General features: G+C 51.8%; 4 protein-coding genes across 4 annotated transcripts; 1 reads left to right on the top strand and 3 right to left on the bottom strand.

The window, feature by feature from the left end:
• Positions 1–434: 434 nt before the first annotated feature.
• On the bottom strand, positions 435–3,209 carry G6M90_00g048750 (uncharacterized protein; the record flags this gene model as incomplete). The annotated part of the gene is made up of 2 exons (XM_014689501.1): positions 435–2,741; positions 2,820–3,209. The coding sequence occupies 2 exons, from the start codon at positions 3,207–3,209 to the stop codon at positions 435–437; spliced, it is 2,697 nt and encodes an 898-aa protein (XP_014544987.1).
• Positions 3,210–10,817: 7,608 nt separating this feature from the next.
• On the bottom strand, positions 10,818–11,358 carry G6M90_00g048740 (uncharacterized protein; the record flags this gene model as incomplete). The annotated part of the gene is made up of 2 exons (XM_066130445.1): positions 10,818–11,096; positions 11,155–11,358. The coding sequence occupies 2 exons, from the start codon at positions 11,356–11,358 to the stop codon at positions 10,818–10,820; spliced, it is 483 nt and encodes a 160-aa protein (XP_065986609.1).
• A 1,959-nt stretch (positions 11,359–13,317) lies between these two features.
• On the top strand, positions 13,318–14,769 carry cys-3 (Regulatory protein cys-3; the record flags this gene model as incomplete). The annotated part of the gene is made up of 2 exons (XM_014689500.1): positions 13,318–13,618; positions 14,225–14,769. The coding sequence occupies 2 exons, from the start codon at positions 13,318–13,320 to the stop codon at positions 14,767–14,769; spliced, it is 846 nt and encodes a 281-aa protein (XP_014544986.1).
• An 874-nt stretch (positions 14,770–15,643) lies between these two features.
• G6M90_00g048720 (uncharacterized protein) lies at positions 15,644–15,970 on the bottom strand (the record flags this gene model as incomplete). Its single annotated transcript, XM_014689499.1, has 1 exon — positions 15,644–15,970. The coding sequence occupies one exon, from the start codon at positions 15,968–15,970 to the stop codon at positions 15,644–15,646; it is 327 nt and encodes a 108-aa protein (XP_014544985.1).
• Positions 15,971–17,568: the final 1,598 nt, after the last annotated feature.

Here is a 17,568-nt window from a genome sequence, read left to right as displayed (position 1 = left end):
GACTGCAAACTAGGAAAAAATTCAGGCATTGCGAGGGGGAAAACGCCAAGGAAAGACCAAAAGTTTTTACAGCCTCCATCCAAGAAAGAAAATCCCGAAAATAGGTCAAGACGGAGTGACCAATATCCCGACTTTCGTGTCGTCAATATGAAATGAAGATACAAAAGTATGAAAAAATAAAATAAAATAAATAAAAAAGTGCAGCAATACACAATCGGATATAAGTGAATCACCGTGTCAACAGTCGTCCAGGTAAGTTTAAAAAATTGCGGTTGGCAACCTCGTAAGTAATCAGCATTGACAGAAGTTTGCCTGTCGTCTGCCTGTCGTCGGCTTCGTTGCTCCCATTAATCCCGAGGAGCCAGGTTCTTGTTGGGCACTAATAACCACCCCCTTCATCATATCATTCCTCAAGCAGGTCGCTCTACTGTTTCTCACCGAGTGCCGCTGGCCCCAAGAGCGCTGATTCTGGCACCAGATGGGCGATGCAAGAGCGACTCGGTGTGTTTGGCTACAACGCCGTTCTCATTGGTGGCGCCGCCGCCGCCCTCACTGCGGTTCTCCTCGTAGTCCTCCTCGTCGTCCTCGACAATCTTTGTGGGGATCTCGTCCTTCAAATTATACTGCTGGCTAGATCGCTCAGGTGTAGTAGTAGCCGAAGCAAAGGACATGGCAGTGCTGCTGCGGTTGGGGATCAGATCCGGAGTAGGAGGGATGCTGGACGTACGTCCAGGCTGGAGGCGTCTCTCTTCGCCATTATCTGAGGTGGCAACAGAGCGGTCGTCATGGCCGTCCTCACTCTGAGTATTGGACAGGCCGCTGTGACGTCGGCTTGATCGGTACTCAGCATCGTGGGCCAGCTGCAGGCTCTCCACAGCGGCCTGACACTGGTCAGCAATGTTGCGCACAATATGGGCTATAGCATCAGTCTTGTCTTTGAGGTGACGGTCGGCAACGTCAGCAAAGCTAGCCGCAGAGAGTCGCTTGCTGCGTGGAGATTTCAGTTGGCTCGTATTATCGTCGCCAGACGCGCCATCCGAGCTCCCCCGCTCATCACTCTCATAGCCTGCCTCAACCTCGGCAACCAGCTCGTCAGGCTTAGTAAGAGAATGAATGAGATGCTCCATGTGGTGGCTCTGGCCACCGATCAAACTCTGCAGATGCATCACCACACGGCGAGCTTCGTCACGTTGTCGCAAGAGAGTAGAATTGGTATGGCTGAGCTGGGCAAGCTCCTTCTTGTTCCTCTGTCTCTCACGCTCAAGATCCTCGGCCATCTCCTGCTGGAGAACTAGAGCCATGAGAGCATCATCACGCTGCTTCTCAGTGCCGGTAAGACGGACAGACATGCGAGCATTATCATCCTTCTGTTGGTCAAGGAGACCAGTAAGTCGGCGGTTCTCTCTCTTGTGTGTCTCAATCTTGACTTTGAGATCCTGTGTCTCCTTGGTAAGCTGTTCAGCGAAGGCCTGGAATTTGAGGAATTGCTGTTTCCAGCTCTCGAGCTCCTCGACAAGATAGTTGTTTCTCTTGTTGACCTTGCTGAGCTCCGTGTCCATGCGGCCCTTGAGATTGATGAAATCTTGCCACGCTTCGAGAGCGTCACGAGAATACTGATTTCGCTCTCGAACAATTTCATTGAGATGTCTCATTGAAACTTTGGTCATGAGAGGCTTCTTCACAGAGCCGCCGAATACGGCCTTGATACCTGTATTGCGGCCCGTCTTTTCGCAGACATGGTCCATAACAGCCATAATCGCATCCTGGTTCCACCACTCAGGGTCCTGGATAGACTCAACTTCTCCGCGCATGACAATGATCTGACCAGCAGGGACCAGCTTGCCGCCGCCATATGCTGATCGAAGATGATGGGGAACGCCAGCAGGGGTGACGTCGCCGTTGAGAGACTGAGTCAGGCGAGTAACAAATTTGTTGCGCTGACCAGGAGTAAGCGCAGTAGGTGGGCTAGATGTGAGAACAAAGTTGCGGTCCAGGTCAACAACCAAAGCGTCAGTAGGGGCAGTGAAGAGAGATCGACACTCGGCAGTCACACCCAAGATATAAGGACCGGGCTCTTGAACAAGCTCCTGTGCATGGCGGGCGTGTACAACCGGGACGTAAAGACCGCTCCATTCGTAAACTCGGACGCAGTACCGCACTGTTTCGGCGGCAATTGTGAGCATGGCGGCATAGTGGCTCACAAAGATGATTCGTCGAGTCGGAGAAATGGCTGCCTCAATAACACCAACAATGTTGGGGATGGACAAGCAGTTGAAAAGCGGCCACATGGAAAAATTCTGGAACCCAGTAGGGGAGGAAGGAAATTGGTAGCAGAGAGCATAGTCCTTCATGTCAATGCGGACCAAGTCGTTCAGCCTAGGAGCCGGGAAGCTCAGAATACGCGAGACTTCCTCGGCGTGAAACAAGTTGGTAGCCTTATTCCAGTGAATCCACATGCCTCGCAGATAGTCGCCCAGGAGGTTGTAAAGGGGGTAGCGGGATAGGAAGGACAGGCAGTAAGGGATCCAGTAAGTCTCGTCTGGGTTGTCATAAAAGTCAGACTCGGTCCTCTTGCGCAAGTCCCGGATGGTCTCAGCCCTCTTTTCGTCGGCTCGAGACCAAACTCGGAGGCAGATGCCGTACAAGGTGTGAGAAGAGTCTTGCTGGAGCACAAAAGCGTGGTGAACGCAGTGGGGTTGGCTCCTGCCAGTGCAAATCTCAACATCGTGCGGAAAGCAAGCCTAGATAATAGTGTCAGATGTTTCTTACTCTTCACCGCATACTTATGGGGTTCTCGTTTTTTTCCTTTCAATACTGACCCTCATAGCGGAATGGAGAGCGCGAGCAATCTCGTTATCTTGCTCCAGACGAGGGCTGCTGCCGAGAATCTCAGGGAGCCAAAATTGACCAACAGCACCCTTCATATGGCCAATCTTGCCCTGAGCGGGAGCCGGCGCCTTCACCCATTGCGACGGCTCGCGGCCGACGCCGCACACCATATAGGCATGAGTAAGAGTCTTTGGTGTTCGCTGTTGAGGCTTCACGTTAAAAGTCGATGGAATTGGCTGCGTGATACGAGAGTGCAGTGACGAAGTCCGACTGGGAATAAGCATATCCGCGCCGGCCTGGTCGCGCGTGCTGGGCCGGCCATCACGGTCGCCAGTGCGAGGGCGGGTAAAAGAAGAATGGTTATTCAACGACGGAGCCATAACGGGCAATTCGAATTAAGGGTTGTCGTGATGGAATGCTCGTGTCGTAATCGACGCCCCTATTGAAATGTCTTTTGCACTCAACGTGGCGAAAGGGTCAAAAGCGTGCAACTAGCCATTCGACGGGGAATAAATGATAGATATGGTAGAATTTTGTCGATCGGTGGACTCGGTCGAGGTCAACCCGCGAAGAAAAGAAAAATGAGCAAGGAGAATGAAGAACGAACAAAGAACAGCCTGGGTCGGAAAGAGGTCTCCGAGGACTCTTTCAGAGCCGATGAGGGTGAAGTAGACAGACAACCGGGACTGGCGAGACACGGAGAGTGTAGAAACTAGAGGAGAGAGACTGGGGACGAGCCTGTCTAAGATTTGGGGGGCATCCAGGACATGGGAGGTTCACAGCCGACCCAAACAGGTGAGCTCTTCCTCCAAAGACTGGACGGGAGCCCACAATCGCAGGGCCGTTTGTACGATACGGAGACAAGAGAGCACTTGGACCTGGGTCTTTGCCCACGCCAAAAGGAGGGGAGCGAGCAAGATTTGAAATGGCCGGACATGGCGGACGCAGCAATTGAGCACAGAGCTCGAGGCTGCATGGGAGAGACAAGGATGCCGCACTTGAAGAGCCCACAGTTCGGGTGAGCCATGTCGGCGGTGCGTCGTGTAATGCGTCGTGAGTCGTCGAGGTCGATCAAAGGCGAGCAGGGTCGAGCAGGGTTGCATGGGGATCCCGTCAGGGGAAAGTGGGAAGAAGGAACGCCACTTGGAGAGTTGAGGCGTTTTGGCGTTGGAGAAGGCGGTCCACCACCACTCTGTCCGTTAGAGGGGCCAATCCGGGCCAGCATAACCGTTGTCCCCAGCAGGATTTGAAGTACCTGGGTACCCGTCCTGGTGCGGCCCGTCTTCGACAAGCCAAAGTCCTCGGTACGCCGTTTCAGATTCTCGGCATGGCCCAGGCACCTGGGCTGACCGCACATGGCCAGGCCCGGACGGGGGGGGGCAGGAGCCAGACAAACCAGAACTGCCAGGCCGCGCCTTCCAACTTTAGACTGTTTCTTGTCCTGCAATGCTCGGGGGCTCTGCTCTGCATACTCCAAAGTTACTTGTGAAATTATTGAAACTTTGAGCACCTACATCCCCACCTCCAACGGCAGTTATCGCATCGTCGACCTTCTCTCTCCATTCAGCGTAATGCCAACCAGCTCGACACCTCGTATTGCACCTAAATTCTCCCTCGTTGTCGATGGGCCTGATGAACGGTGGGACGAGTTCTGCACCGACCCGTGAGCATGCGCAGGGGCCCCCAGGCGCGCGCAATTGCGACCACCATGACCGCCAATAGATTACCGTGTTGTCCCGGCCAGGGAAATTGTCTCTGCTGGCACCAGGACTGAGAGAAGGGAGACAGGACCTCAAAACCCAGCCAGCCAGCCAGCCAGGGAAAAAAGATGCCCAGGGGGCTTCAACATTTCAGCCCACACCATTCAGCCTCGTGCAACCTGTTGGGCTGCGCCGACAAAAGCAATGCTAGTCAGTCAGTCGACGGAGTACATACACCACAAACAAAGGGGGGCCGAGGAAAAGAACATGCTGCAGCATCTATGGCCCAAAGAAACAACAATCAAAAAATCTTTCCTACAACCAGCACTAAGGCTAAGGTGCGGACGTTAATGCAAGGGGGTCCAAACGCCTGCTTCGTAAGCTTGGGCAGAGGGCAATATGCCAATCACGTCGTCCGTTGGGCTCACCGGCAAAATTGCTGGTACATTTTGTTTGTCTGCAAAGAAGAAGTCAACATGCCGAGGCTCTAATGCTTTTATTGCTAGGTCTCATCACCCGCCTGGCTACCAGTCATCACATATTACCATCACACTGGCTTGTATTAATTCCCACAAACGCCAGCCTAGTCAAAGACGCCCGCCGTTAATGCCATAAAAACGTCACAGCGTTTCATTTACTACTACTAGTGGTACCTGCCTAGATACCTAGGAAGGCAGCCAACAGTGCCCGGCACAGCCAGGTGCTTTTCTACAGTACTAGCACATGGTGGTCGTGGATTGTCGATTCTTTCAGCCTCCACCCACCACTGTTGAATACATACTACTAGCGCATTGTTTCGTCGCTGGGACCGTCCGTGATTCTCACTACAATACAAACTAGTACTCTTCGCGTTGTGTGGAGTGCCCTGGCCGGTCCTCCATTGCGGTAGTACTACTTCACCAAGGTTGGACCCCGGAAAACTGGAAGCAGGCCTTGGTGGGAGGTGAAAGATGCCGGATCAAAGATAATCGCCAGTTTTACCCCAACTTTGCGTAAAGTCAGTAGATGTTACGCGCGTCGTTCGAGGATCACGGCGTCTGCCCCTGATGAAGCCACGTTCAATTCATGGAAGGCGTAACTCGTGCATTCGCTGCACTGTTGTGTAGTCCGCTGCAAAAAAGAGGTTGGACGCTGAAAGCTGCTTTCCATCATCTCATATTAGACGCTACTTCGAATCACCGTGCACGGGCGATGACGCTGGGTCATCTGGTATCATTCTGGCGTCGCTTCGCATATCGCACCGAACTCCAGTGCGGTGGGACGCGATGGAAGCTTATCTGACTTGTACTTCTTTGAATCTGCCCGACTCTGTCGCCCGACGCCCACGGCAAGACGGCAGCCATCGAGTAAAGCTGTGGGCTGGACAAAAACCTCAGATGATGCGCTTGGCATTGACAAGTGCCAAGTTGCGGCTTGCCTCCGAAGACGCTTTGGCACAGAAGCCATACGAGCCCATGTTTGTGGTGATGACTTTGGCTCGCAGTTTCTCTATTCCGTACAGACTCGTGCGTTTCCGATCTAAGAATATTCCGGTACGGAGTACTCGGCAAACATCTATTGCAGCTGCTCCATTGATTGAAACCCCCACGTTGCTGCAGGCAGTGAATGCGCAAATATAATGCCCTTGGAGCACCCGGCACCTACGGACATGAAGGCACCGCGCAGATCACTTGTTTTGGCGATAATTTGCTTCGGAGAATACAAGGCCGGATACAATAGAAGCCGAGCCGAGCAGCCCTGTGCAATCACGCCCGACTCATCCACAGCCCAGGAAACCCAACCCATAACTTGTTTTTTCGCTGATCAGTCGTATCCCTGCTTCATCCTCTTTAGTCAACTCTATCATCACTAACGAGTTCTTTCTACGATGGAGAGGCATAGGTGTTCAACTTCATTGGAGTAATTCAACGCCGCCGGGTGGTCGAATACTCATGTCTACAAACTATAGCTAGCCTCTCTGCTCAAGGCTCTCCGCATACGCTCCTGAGGGTAACTTGCCCTGTGACTGGTCCTCAGTTAATTGATTCAAATGATCTCATGCCATAACCCCGTCCGCACCGTGTTGTTGGGGTCACACGTAGCCGGTGTAGAAAACCGGACCAGGGCAAGTTGCAGTTGCAGTTGCAGTTGCAGTTGCAGTTTCAGTTTGAGTGGAAGTTTACAGACGCGATGAGGCGCGAAGATATTAAAGCGTTTTGGGTAATATGGTTTGGTGACCGGGATCAAAAGAGCACCGGGAAACCTTGCTCAGGCAGAACCTGGTACGTTTTCCCACAGTTTTGTCGACCAGACTACTCCGTACTCCCTAAGTTTCAACGGTTTGACACAGCTGTGAAGGAACTGCTCTGTTTCTCCAGCTTACCATCAACAAGAAATGCCCTTGGCTCAGATGGCAACCGAATCTTGAATTATTTCTTCCTTCTTCGCATGCTTCCAACCCGTTCCCGGATCCTGAAGCACTCCAGCAGAGAAGCAGCAGACGTACAGAGCCCCCAACTCGCAACTAAAACCCCGTTGGCCCTGCTTTCGCATCCTGTTCATTTCAATTGCTTTCAGAGGCAACACGGACGGATTCGCCCGGTGGAAATATGACGGCTGATGGAATATTTGACTTGTGATGCAAATTTGGGGTGCGGCCCGACGCACTTCCATTCAAGTCTCGGTTGGTTTCGCTAATCATTCATTTTACAATGTGTACATGGGTGTGGCCATTGAGCAACCAACTTGACAGATCAGCTGTCCCGATTTTGCCCAGTAACAATGCGCAGTCATTCCAACTCAATCAACGAAAATAGGACGGTCTACAGAGTACGATGCGGCAGTCCTCAAGGTCGCGCCCTCCCCTCTCGTCTAGAAACCAGAATCCGACGTTACCACCGCTTCGAGTTGTCGCTGCTTGGATTGAACTTGAGACTGGTATTACAGTCTTCCTACCATTTGCAGTCTGCTCAAGTGTATATACTCCCCTCCCCCGTACGAGAGAAACTGATGACGTGTTGTCGTTTCCTTCGACCTGCATGACAATCCAAACTCAGCACCTGTTGACACCCATCTCGGGTTCTCTTGTTGTCTTATTTTAGAGATGCCATGCGCCTAATACGACTCCGGCAATCAAACCCGACAACTCAGGAGAATCCGCATAATTTTGAAACATGCATCGATCCCCGCCTCCACTGTCTTACATTGTACATTGGACACAATTCCCACCTGTCGTCTCTCCATTGCCCTTCTATGAGTGTTCGACAGCTCTGGGAGCATTGGGGCCGTTACGGAGTCATGGTCCTGTAATATGGGTACACGTCTGATTTATGACAAGGCGAAATAATGCATAATGTGAATGTTCACCGTGATCCTGTGCGCGTATTACCTGTCATATACATAGAGTACTGCCTCCCTTGTGTCCCCATAAGCGTAGATGATGCAGCGAATACCAACACCCACCCCAGACAAGCAAAAGAAAAAAGATCAACAGCGGGTCGGTGGATCATTTTGACACCCATTGTTTGCGCCAGTCGTGAGTCGTTGCCCTGTCTCCAGGCTCCAGGGAATGGTAACATGGAACAGAAACATTGGTACTGCTCCCTACATGCCAAGTTATGGGACCTGGCCCAGCTACTCGGTAGGTACCCGAAGTTGGTGAGAATCCTTCAACGCACCGCTCTGCTGTTTCTTGACTTTGGTACGGAGTACTATTGCTGCGGCAGGCAAGAGGCATCTCATCTGGCGCCATCTTCTTTAGACTCTTGTTGGGTACTCGCAGCCCGTAAAGGGGCATACACACCTCAAAAATGCATACAATTGACTCTTTCCACAGGACTCTAGCTTTTTATGCTGGCGCTTGTTGGTCGCATGTACGGAGAGTTGGTCATACAACAAGGCGAGGCCACTCGTTGGTTGCCCCATTAGACTATGTATTTACAAAATTCGGTCTGATATTATGCGATTTTGGGCCACCAGCAAGGGTCGTATGCTGTGTACCGTTCCACAATATGACAGGCAAACATGAACTTCTGCAGGATGTAATTTTGATATGTATGGCTATTTTGGGGGTCAGGCATGTTTGTTTGATGATTCTCGGATTGCTACCAGCCCGTCAATGGGGATTTGGAATTCGATAAGTGGTACAGGGTAGTCCCGGACAATGACGAAATAGTGAGAAATATATTTAGACACGGCAAAGGATAATATGAAACAATTTGAACTTGAGCTGTCCTCCCAAATGGCGTACTGGCAGCTGCGGGGTCAGTATGGCGTGCCAAAGCTTCAATGTTTCAGTCCCTGCAGTGCTGCCTGGATTGAGGCCTATTGTCGCCCTTGGCCTGGTTTATCAACATCATTAACATCCGCCACGTCTGATGATGATGCGAGAGCGAGTTATTCTCATTCACTGCGCACCGCTGCATCTCATCTTTCCAATTCGCATGTCCAATACATTTGGCAGATATTACTTGTGTACTTCATACTTCATCCGTGGCAAGTGCCTGATACGTCCACGCAATGAGTGTATTATCGAGTCCTCGGCAACCAGACTGCCTGAAACATCGCCTCTTCCCGTGACTGGGAACGGGGGAAGACGGTTGTTGGAGTTGTAGAGAAGTTATTGCCTTGGTAGCATCACACAGATCTAGATGCTGACTGTATGTAGCTCGCAAGGACCGAGATGATCTTTGTCAAACCATTTGAACAAGGGCGCGATAACAGGGCAGCGATGCCGCGGCTACCGTGTCCGAGCACCGGGCGGCAAGACGACGACATAATACAAGCAGTAGTGTATGTACCATGACATGAGACACAGTCACAAAACTCCAAGGACACTGACTTGGGATTGTGTTCTTGATATATTCCTATAGGGTATTTATTTGCTGCCTTGTGTGTCGCCCCTTTGAAGAGCGAGAGCGCGAGAGTCCCGGCCGACACGCTCTAGGATTATGCCCCGAGTCACCTATCTAGCAAGCTACAGATGATTTCTTGCACGCCCTGCGTATAACATATCGTGCTTGCCATTATCGTTTCCCGCAAGGAAGGATGCCCGGCTGCTTGAGTGCCGTTCGTCCTCTGCGCATATAGAAGAATGATGGCCAGCGTTTGCAGTCAACCAGTCGAGATGGCAAAGTCTAGCATATGTTGCTGACGTGTCCCTCGCCCAATCCAGAGTCATATGGCCTCCTTCATCCTTGCTCGTATAATGGATCCCCACGGAGAGTATTCATGCTGTCGTCTTGCAGCTTCAAGGCCACGAGAAGAATGTGGTCGACCAGTCACGACTAGTTTCCATGCTGGGAGAGAAGACCCCAGCTGGATGGAGAAAATCTGCTGCCGAGTCCGGTCGTGACTGTGCTGCTGTGTGAGCGAGTCTTCTGCATGCACTATTTTATGAAAGATGGTTGATCAGTCGGGACGACGAGCGTGGCTGTTATGGGAGACGGTGATGTGTGTACCTGCGGCGCGAAGACAATCATCCACGCCGCTGATGCGCGGAACTACATCTCTATGATACTGGCATCCTTGTAGGCTGGATTTACCACTATAAGTCAAGTCCGATGGTAGTTCCCGGCACCGCGTCGGGGAGCATTCTATTTGTTGGCCATTCGGGTGCTTTGGGTGCTGTCGTCTAGGTAGCGGAGTTGTTGCCCTCTTGGCGCAGGGCAGGAAGGGCATTATATAAAGAAGGGTCTCTGTTCTCTGTTCGATTATATGAAACTATGGCCTAGGAGTCGGCAACGGGCTTGGATGTCTTTGCAACTCGCGTCGTCTGTCTATCCGACTGCCCTTCCAGCAGGGAACTTAATACTGACCTTATTACAAAGGTTTTTGTTTACACCAGCTAGACCTGATTAATGCCCAACATGTTTGATCTTATTTCTCAAAGAAACCTACGCACCTGTCATGTCAACAAGGGGCGTGCATCCCCTGCCCTGGCAGATGGGTTGGTAGATGAGGCGGCGCACGGCGTAACGAGTCTCATCTGCTATGTACAAATCCCACAGGCGTCTGTTATTCGTGCTTGATATTTAGACCACCTACGACGACATCTTGTGCTGCATGGAACGCACTTATCAATCTGCCACCAGAGAATTGAGCCTACCCGGCACTGGCACTTGGAGGATCCCCACTGAGATGTTGCGGAATATCGTCGCTTGTTCTGATACCTTGTCTCTTTGAGTTGCGGCGCTGACGACACTTGGTCGATACGTGTCCTGCTCTTCACTTGAGCACACTTGTTTGGTAACTTGGCCCCTGACGGGTTTAAAGAGCAGATATACCGAAGACGGAGAAAAGCCACACTGCTTACGAGACGCGGATTGGATCCGGCGGTGATATGGAAACGAGGAACATCAGGACGCTAGTAGCAATTATAGGAAACCCATGAGGCGAGCATACTGAATCTTGTGAAGGCGGGGTAGAGGAATGGAATAGAATCATGCCATGTGTAAAGGAAATAATGGAAACGTGGGATTCTTGAGATAAACCGAATATGAGTAGGCGGTATGAAGGGAAAACCTCCCGGTCCAAGGCATCACGATTAGAATTCCGACATGTTTGGTGAGGCTTGTCGTCTGACCAAAGCTAGGCATGAGTAAAAACCCCGCACACATGGCTGAAATTGTGCCATTGAATTTCTTACCTGTTTGACGGCCGCTTCGTGAAAGTCATCATTTACCCCCTCGCGGTACCGGCAGTTTAATATCCAGAGGGTGTTATTCACTTGGTTGTTTGTATTCAAGAGCGGCCGAGAGTTGAGCAATATCACCTTTTCGAGGCAAGAGGGGAAATGGAAGCCGGGCAAGGCGTTGCTAAGATGCGCTGACGGCAAAGTATGCGCTGACATTCTGAAATTTCGAAATGAGTGAGCAACGATCACGCCATAGGGGAGGAGGACACACCACCCACATTGCCGAGAACAGGTCATCATGGGGGTTGTCCCGTCTCATTTCAGGCATCGAGGAAATCAGTCCGTCTTGTTTCTTCGGCTGAAATTACCCGGACATTGCTCTTCTTATTACTAGATCAGCCAGAGAAGCGTCGGCGTTTCTGTTGGAATAGGAGAAGACATGGTTCAATTGCTGCCGGCGCTGCAACTCCTATCATGATGATAATAAGACATGCTCAAGCCCAGAACAGTTTAGAATCAAACTTACGAATGATGCAATACACTACATGCTACTACACAAAGACATTAGACAATCGAGCCAGTCACGGCACAGTTAATATCGGTGCATGGTCATCTGGGTGAGGTTGAAGCTTGTGCCAAGGACCAATTACCATGCTGCGGCAAACTCTGCAGAGGCGAGGCCACACACACTTGACGCAGGTCATAATTAATTTCAAACGACAAAAAAAGGTGTTAGCTCCAAGACGCTGCAACTTCAGCTGCTTCTGGAGGAATTGAACCCATTAGGCAACCCGAGCCTGCCCATTGCCCAAGGTGGCAATGTAAGACGGCCGCGCATATCGCGTCAGGAGATCCCCAAGTAATACATACACCTGGCTGTGCCTTGCTTTTTAAGTTGGCATGGTCGGCTATCGTCGCAGCTGCCATGGTTTCGTTTTCTTTTTCTGGTACTTGTCTCATCTGTCGCCATCTCTGCAGGGCATTATTGGGGTTCCGGCCTTCACGTGTGCATGTCTGTACCACACCATTCGGCTTGCGGGGCAGCTCACGATGTTCTTCGACAATGCAGGGTCCAGTCTGGGCGCGTAGCCAATCATGACAGAGCTGGACATGGAACAATTCCTGCGAGAGTTGTCAAGATCCCGGGAGCCTGTCGTTGGCGGGTGTCGCGAGGAGTCGATGCTGCAACGGATCCATTGGATTGATATTTTTCGCTATTTATTCTACTGTGACGTCGCTTTGCTACAGCCGTGATGCCAGGAGAGCGAGAAAAAACGGCCTGGGTCGATTATCGATACTAGACGCCAACGGTCAGTCAGATGGACGGATTGATGTTGGATCTAGGGCGTCATGGCGGCAGCGAGCCCGAATTGCTCCGTATAGTGGGTAGCTCCATAATGGGTCGGCTCTGGCGCTAATGCTACCGCGACAGTTGTCTTGGTCGGAACGAGACATTTGGCCGAGTAATAGAAATTTGCAAAGATAAGGTCTGGGAGGCGTGGGCGTTTTGGTGCGCATGGCTGAACCATGGATGCAAAGCGCCGTGCTGATTGGTGGCACGTGGGCCCTTTGAGGGGGTACATGGGGCCTCTGGTTTACGGAGTACTACATGATTGCTAATCAGCCATTGGTGCGTCCCACAGCCAGCAGCGACGAGTGCTTGAAGTGGGTGAAGTCCGGAGCAACCAGACAAGAGACGAAGTCGCTGCGTGCGGAGATGCTTCGGCTGCCCCTCGGCCTGGCTCAGGCTGGCCGCCCGCGACCACACGACAAATCTCGCACGACTCATAATCCGCCCGCTGCGGCAGTTCCCCGTCAAACTTGCACCCACCATCACCACGAGTCCTGCTCTTGTCGTTGCAAAACACGGCACGGCATCAGCGTACATTGACGATTGACGATTCGATTCTCTCCGCGCGAGATTTCCGACTTTTGCCTCAATCGCCGTCTTGGGAACGCTGCTTCACCACCGGCTTCACCACCTCCGGCTGACCATTCATTTGCCACCTGTCGAGTCGGACTGCGCAGCGGAAAAGAACGCTTCTTCGGCCACGACATCCAAACCAGCTATTTGCATTTCCCTCGCGCTACCAGCCGTTTTATATTTGGTTTCGCCGGCCCTGCAAACAGCAAACAAAACATTGGTGACTCGCCTTACCAAAGGATCACGCCATAATGTCGACATACAACGGGAGGCACGCGCCCAACGTGTCGCAATACCTTCGCGACCTCAACACTATCAGTCCCCAGGACACCACGGGCCCTACCGAGGACGCTTTCAACATGGAAGATGACCTTGCTCTCTTCACCAATACGCAGTTTTTCGATTTCGACTCTGGCCAAAACACCGACTTCCAGGCCCAGCCTGTCAAGGTGGATGTCGAAGATGCCACACGACATGGTTCGACCACGTCCGGCGACGTTACCCCCGCCCAGACGACCATAAATGATATGCCTAATTTAGACTTTATGTCCGGTGAGTAAATTTTTTTTATTTTCAATTTCAAGTCGTTTTTTGGTTTCCCCGACTCCCGTGTCGGCCTGGCCGTGCGCTTTTGAGACGACTGCTCGTCCAGCCTTTCTCGATCGATCTCAAGGCGGGGTGACTGGGACAAGGAGGAGGAAGCACAATGGCTTTTCCAATGCACAAATCACACAATATGCACGACTTGTTTCTTCTGCAATCCCCCCACGCCCTCGCAACCACCCCTTGGCCGCCGTTCTGCACGACGCTGCTCCCCCAGCCCTGCTGGCGTGGACTCTGGGGTGGTTCATGTGGTAGATGTGGGGGGCCATGACGGGGGGCCTCTCTCGATGACAAATGGCCAGCGATGGCGCAATTCCTCGTGATTGTCCGCGCGCACATGGTCCGCCATCCGGTTGGCATCCACACCAACGGCTATCGTCACAGACTGCGACCTCACTGCAGGTCAGCCTGCCTGTTAAGGACTGCCGCTGTCTTCCCCCGAGATGGCCGTGGCCTGGACTTTGCCTGGACTTTGCCTTTGCCATTTAAACCACGCACAAAGACATGCCTTGACATGCTACGTGAATCTGCGCTGACTGCAATTGCCTCCAACAGGTGACTTCAACTTTACCGAGTTCAACAGCGCCTATGCTGCCGCCCCACAGATGAATGCCTTCCCCGACTCGGCGCAGGGATTCCAGCCCCTCCAGCCCAACCACCAGGTTCAGATTCCTCATCAGCAGCCACAATTCCGCCAGGGCAATGCACGAGCTGGCGATAAGCGAAAGCCCGACGCCATGGTCTCCGCCCCTACTCCCGCTCCCCAGCAGGTGAACTTTGAGGACGCCTCTCGCGTCGCTGCCGAGGAGGACAAGCGGCGGCGAAACACTGCCGCCAGCGCCCGCTTCCGAATCAAGAAGAAGCAGCGAGAGCAGGCTCTCGAAAAGTCCGCCAAGGAGATGACCGAGAAGGTCACCGCCCTGGAGAACAAGGTTGCCCAGCTGGAAACCGAGAACAAGTGGCTCAAGAACCTCCTGGTCGAGAAGAACGAGGGCAGCGACGACATTACTGCTTTATGGAAGGAGTTCACCAAGCATGCCAGCGAAAAGTCCAAGAGTGCCGAGTCATCTACCACAGAAGACATCAAGGAAGAGCGGTGACGTAGAGTAGAGGCATTTTCCTAGTTGTCAAAGTGGATGATAATGTGATGACTTGTATCGGCGCGCGTATAGATGCAACGACCGCGTCAGGTGGCGTTTTTTCCTGTTGGGTTCTGGCGTTTTATCAACTTTACGACTCTGTAAAGGAATCTGGGTGGAGGCTTTGCTACTGTTTTGGACAAGCGAGACGTCTGTCCTGATATATGCGGATGATCTATATACGATGGAGAATATAGAAATGGCTGGCTAGATATGAATTGAATCCGTTGAACGTTTACAGCCGTGTGAATGGCCGCAGGTCTTGCTGCCTGTTTATCCGATGGTGTATTTTCAGGACGGCGGGGAACCCTGGCTCTATGTTCCGGAGGAGTGGGGATTTCGGGAGAGAGGTCGAGAATTGTTATTGTGTCAATCATGTCGAGTCTGGTTTCATATCACTTCTCGAATGCCGTTTCAATTCGCCGCCTGGTCTTGTCCCTGCCATGTCGGATGTGCTGACCCCGTGCATGGAGCTGGTCATTCCGGAATCATGGCATTGGTTATGTTGTTTTTATTACTCTCATGTAAGCCTAGCGCTTACGCGAGGCTACTTGTCTGACGTGAGATGGGCGTAAATTATAGTTTCTAGTAAGTAAAGCTAGCCTTGTATCTAGCATTTTATTTCGCATTTTATAACCGTATTTGATACTTGTAGGCTTATTTTCCCCTCGCTTTATATGTTTCTTCAAGGTTTGGGGTATATATATAAAGCGAGGGAAAAAACAAGTCTGCAAGTATAACAGAAGGTTATAAAAAGCGAATGAAACCACGTATACCATACCCCCCCCTCTTCCCCCCGTCTATCTATCCAAGCATGTGATGTTACAAGTCTAGTTCACTCCTTGCCAGCCTTCCTCAACGCCTCCAGCCGCTGCTTGTTCCGTCTTCCCAGCACCCTTAGGGTGTTCTGCCTCTCCACCTCGGCCATCTCGGACCAGTTCGAGATGCGGGACAAGGTGCCGTCGACGTTGACGACAAGAGGACCCAGGTGGTCTAGCTTGACGGTCGTGCCGTCCCCGGAGACGTCGAGGGTTGTCGCGGAGTCTCCGGGGGCGGGGAGCGCGCGGCCATTGGGGTTTGGTGATGGAGCGGACGGCGTTTCTGGCGACGAGGACGAGGAGTAGAAGGTGGGCGAGGGGCCGGTGGTGTTGGCTGCGGACATGGCTTGGGCGAGGGGGAGATTTCTGATTACGGGCCCGAGGCGTGAGAATAGGAACATGTTCCTGCGGTGTGATGCCGATGTATGGTCTGTTGGTGATGTGAGGTTGAGCCTGTTTGGTAAAGGTGAGGGTGAGGGGCCAGGGCTGTGAGGAAATTGCTTGAGCAGAGCTTTGTCCCTTGCTGCTGGAACGAGCGCGGTGTTGTGAGATTTTGAGAGCCCGGCGGCGGTGATTTGTCTCTGGATGGAATTGCAAGGGCTGCCAGGCTGTTCTGGTGTTGACGGTGTCTGGTGAATTTTTGCGTAATGACATGGAGGTGAAATGAAGGTGAGGTTGGGGGATGGGATCCACTCGGCCCCCGGTGAACGGCTGGCTTGGTCACGACTCACGACTCACCTCGCCTTCAGGCCACTCCGTAGTACAAGAGATTCGCGGTAGTACATGCATAGCTGGGTTCAATGTTGGCAGATGGCTTGTTCCCGTCTTGGCTGCTGAGCCGGCGCCCAGTGAGACTTGTCGCCCGCCGCGTGGGACGTTATGCAGCACGGAAGAAGGGGGGAGGGACAAGAAGCTTTTGGGTAGCACGACGGCATGTCGATGCCGATTTTGCGTACCTACTTAAGTACTTAAGTACCTAATCGGCGGCCCAATGCGCAAGTGCCCTGGCAGTGTCGTTTCACCGGATATACCGCGAAAGGGGGGCGTTATTGCCGACCACGAGAACAAACAAGCTGGCTGCCCTTTTGCATCGACGACGCATTGGCCATATCAGTATGCGGCCGTGGAACCCTGGCCAATGGTCGGAGCAGCCGTATTGTAAATAAGTACATGTACTTAAGCAACGGGCAGGGAACTGGCGAGGCCCGCGGTTCTTGTCCCTCCTTGTACAGCACATGTGATGGGACAATGTAAGCAGATGTCGGCGTTGCTCTACCTTGTTGAAACGAAGGCGCCTAGAAGCAGTGTACAAGTACTATAAAGGAGCCTATAAATATCCCTTCTTTTTTGTACTGGATAGCAAGAAAGATTTCCAACGCCAACTTTGAGTCACATCTGACATGCCACATGGAACACGAATGCAAAAAATAGAATTGGATCCTGGCGAAATGGCCAGTGCGTTGTGGTTTTTCTCTGTTTTTGTTCGACCTACGACCCCAAAGTACTAGTACTGAAAGGACACGGCCCCACTTGAGGACAAGGCCGCTAGAGCAATGAATGAAGCGGAGGTTCTTGTAATACAGTCCAGGATTGGATATCGCTTCTGACGACATTAAGAATGGTAGCTAGGGATCAATTTGAACAGGGGAATCGGTTCTTTGTCAAGTCCATTTGCTATGGAATTGAGGCCTTTAAAAAAAATGCTGTGTCTAGGAGTTAGTGACTTTGATTGCTGACAGGACGAGCATATAAATAATAAATAGATGGATCTCGCAAGACAGATTCAACATCAATCTATTAATAATAACACTACGCCAAAATGGGGCTGTTGCCTTTTTTTCTTTTTTTCTTTTTCTTTTGGATAAAACTCGTGAGAGACATGTTAGTATTAATACCAATCTACTTTCAAACTTGAAAGGAAATGCCAATGCCGGTAATGTTT

The sequence above is a fragment of the Metarhizium brunneum genome, chromosome 2 (assembly GCF_013426205.1).
Source record: "Metarhizium brunneum chromosome 2, complete sequence".
In the NCBI taxonomy this organism is placed as follows: domain Eukaryota; kingdom Fungi; phylum Ascomycota; class Sordariomycetes; order Hypocreales; family Clavicipitaceae; genus Metarhizium; species Metarhizium brunneum.
This window is presented reverse-complemented; position numbering and strand designations above follow the sequence as displayed.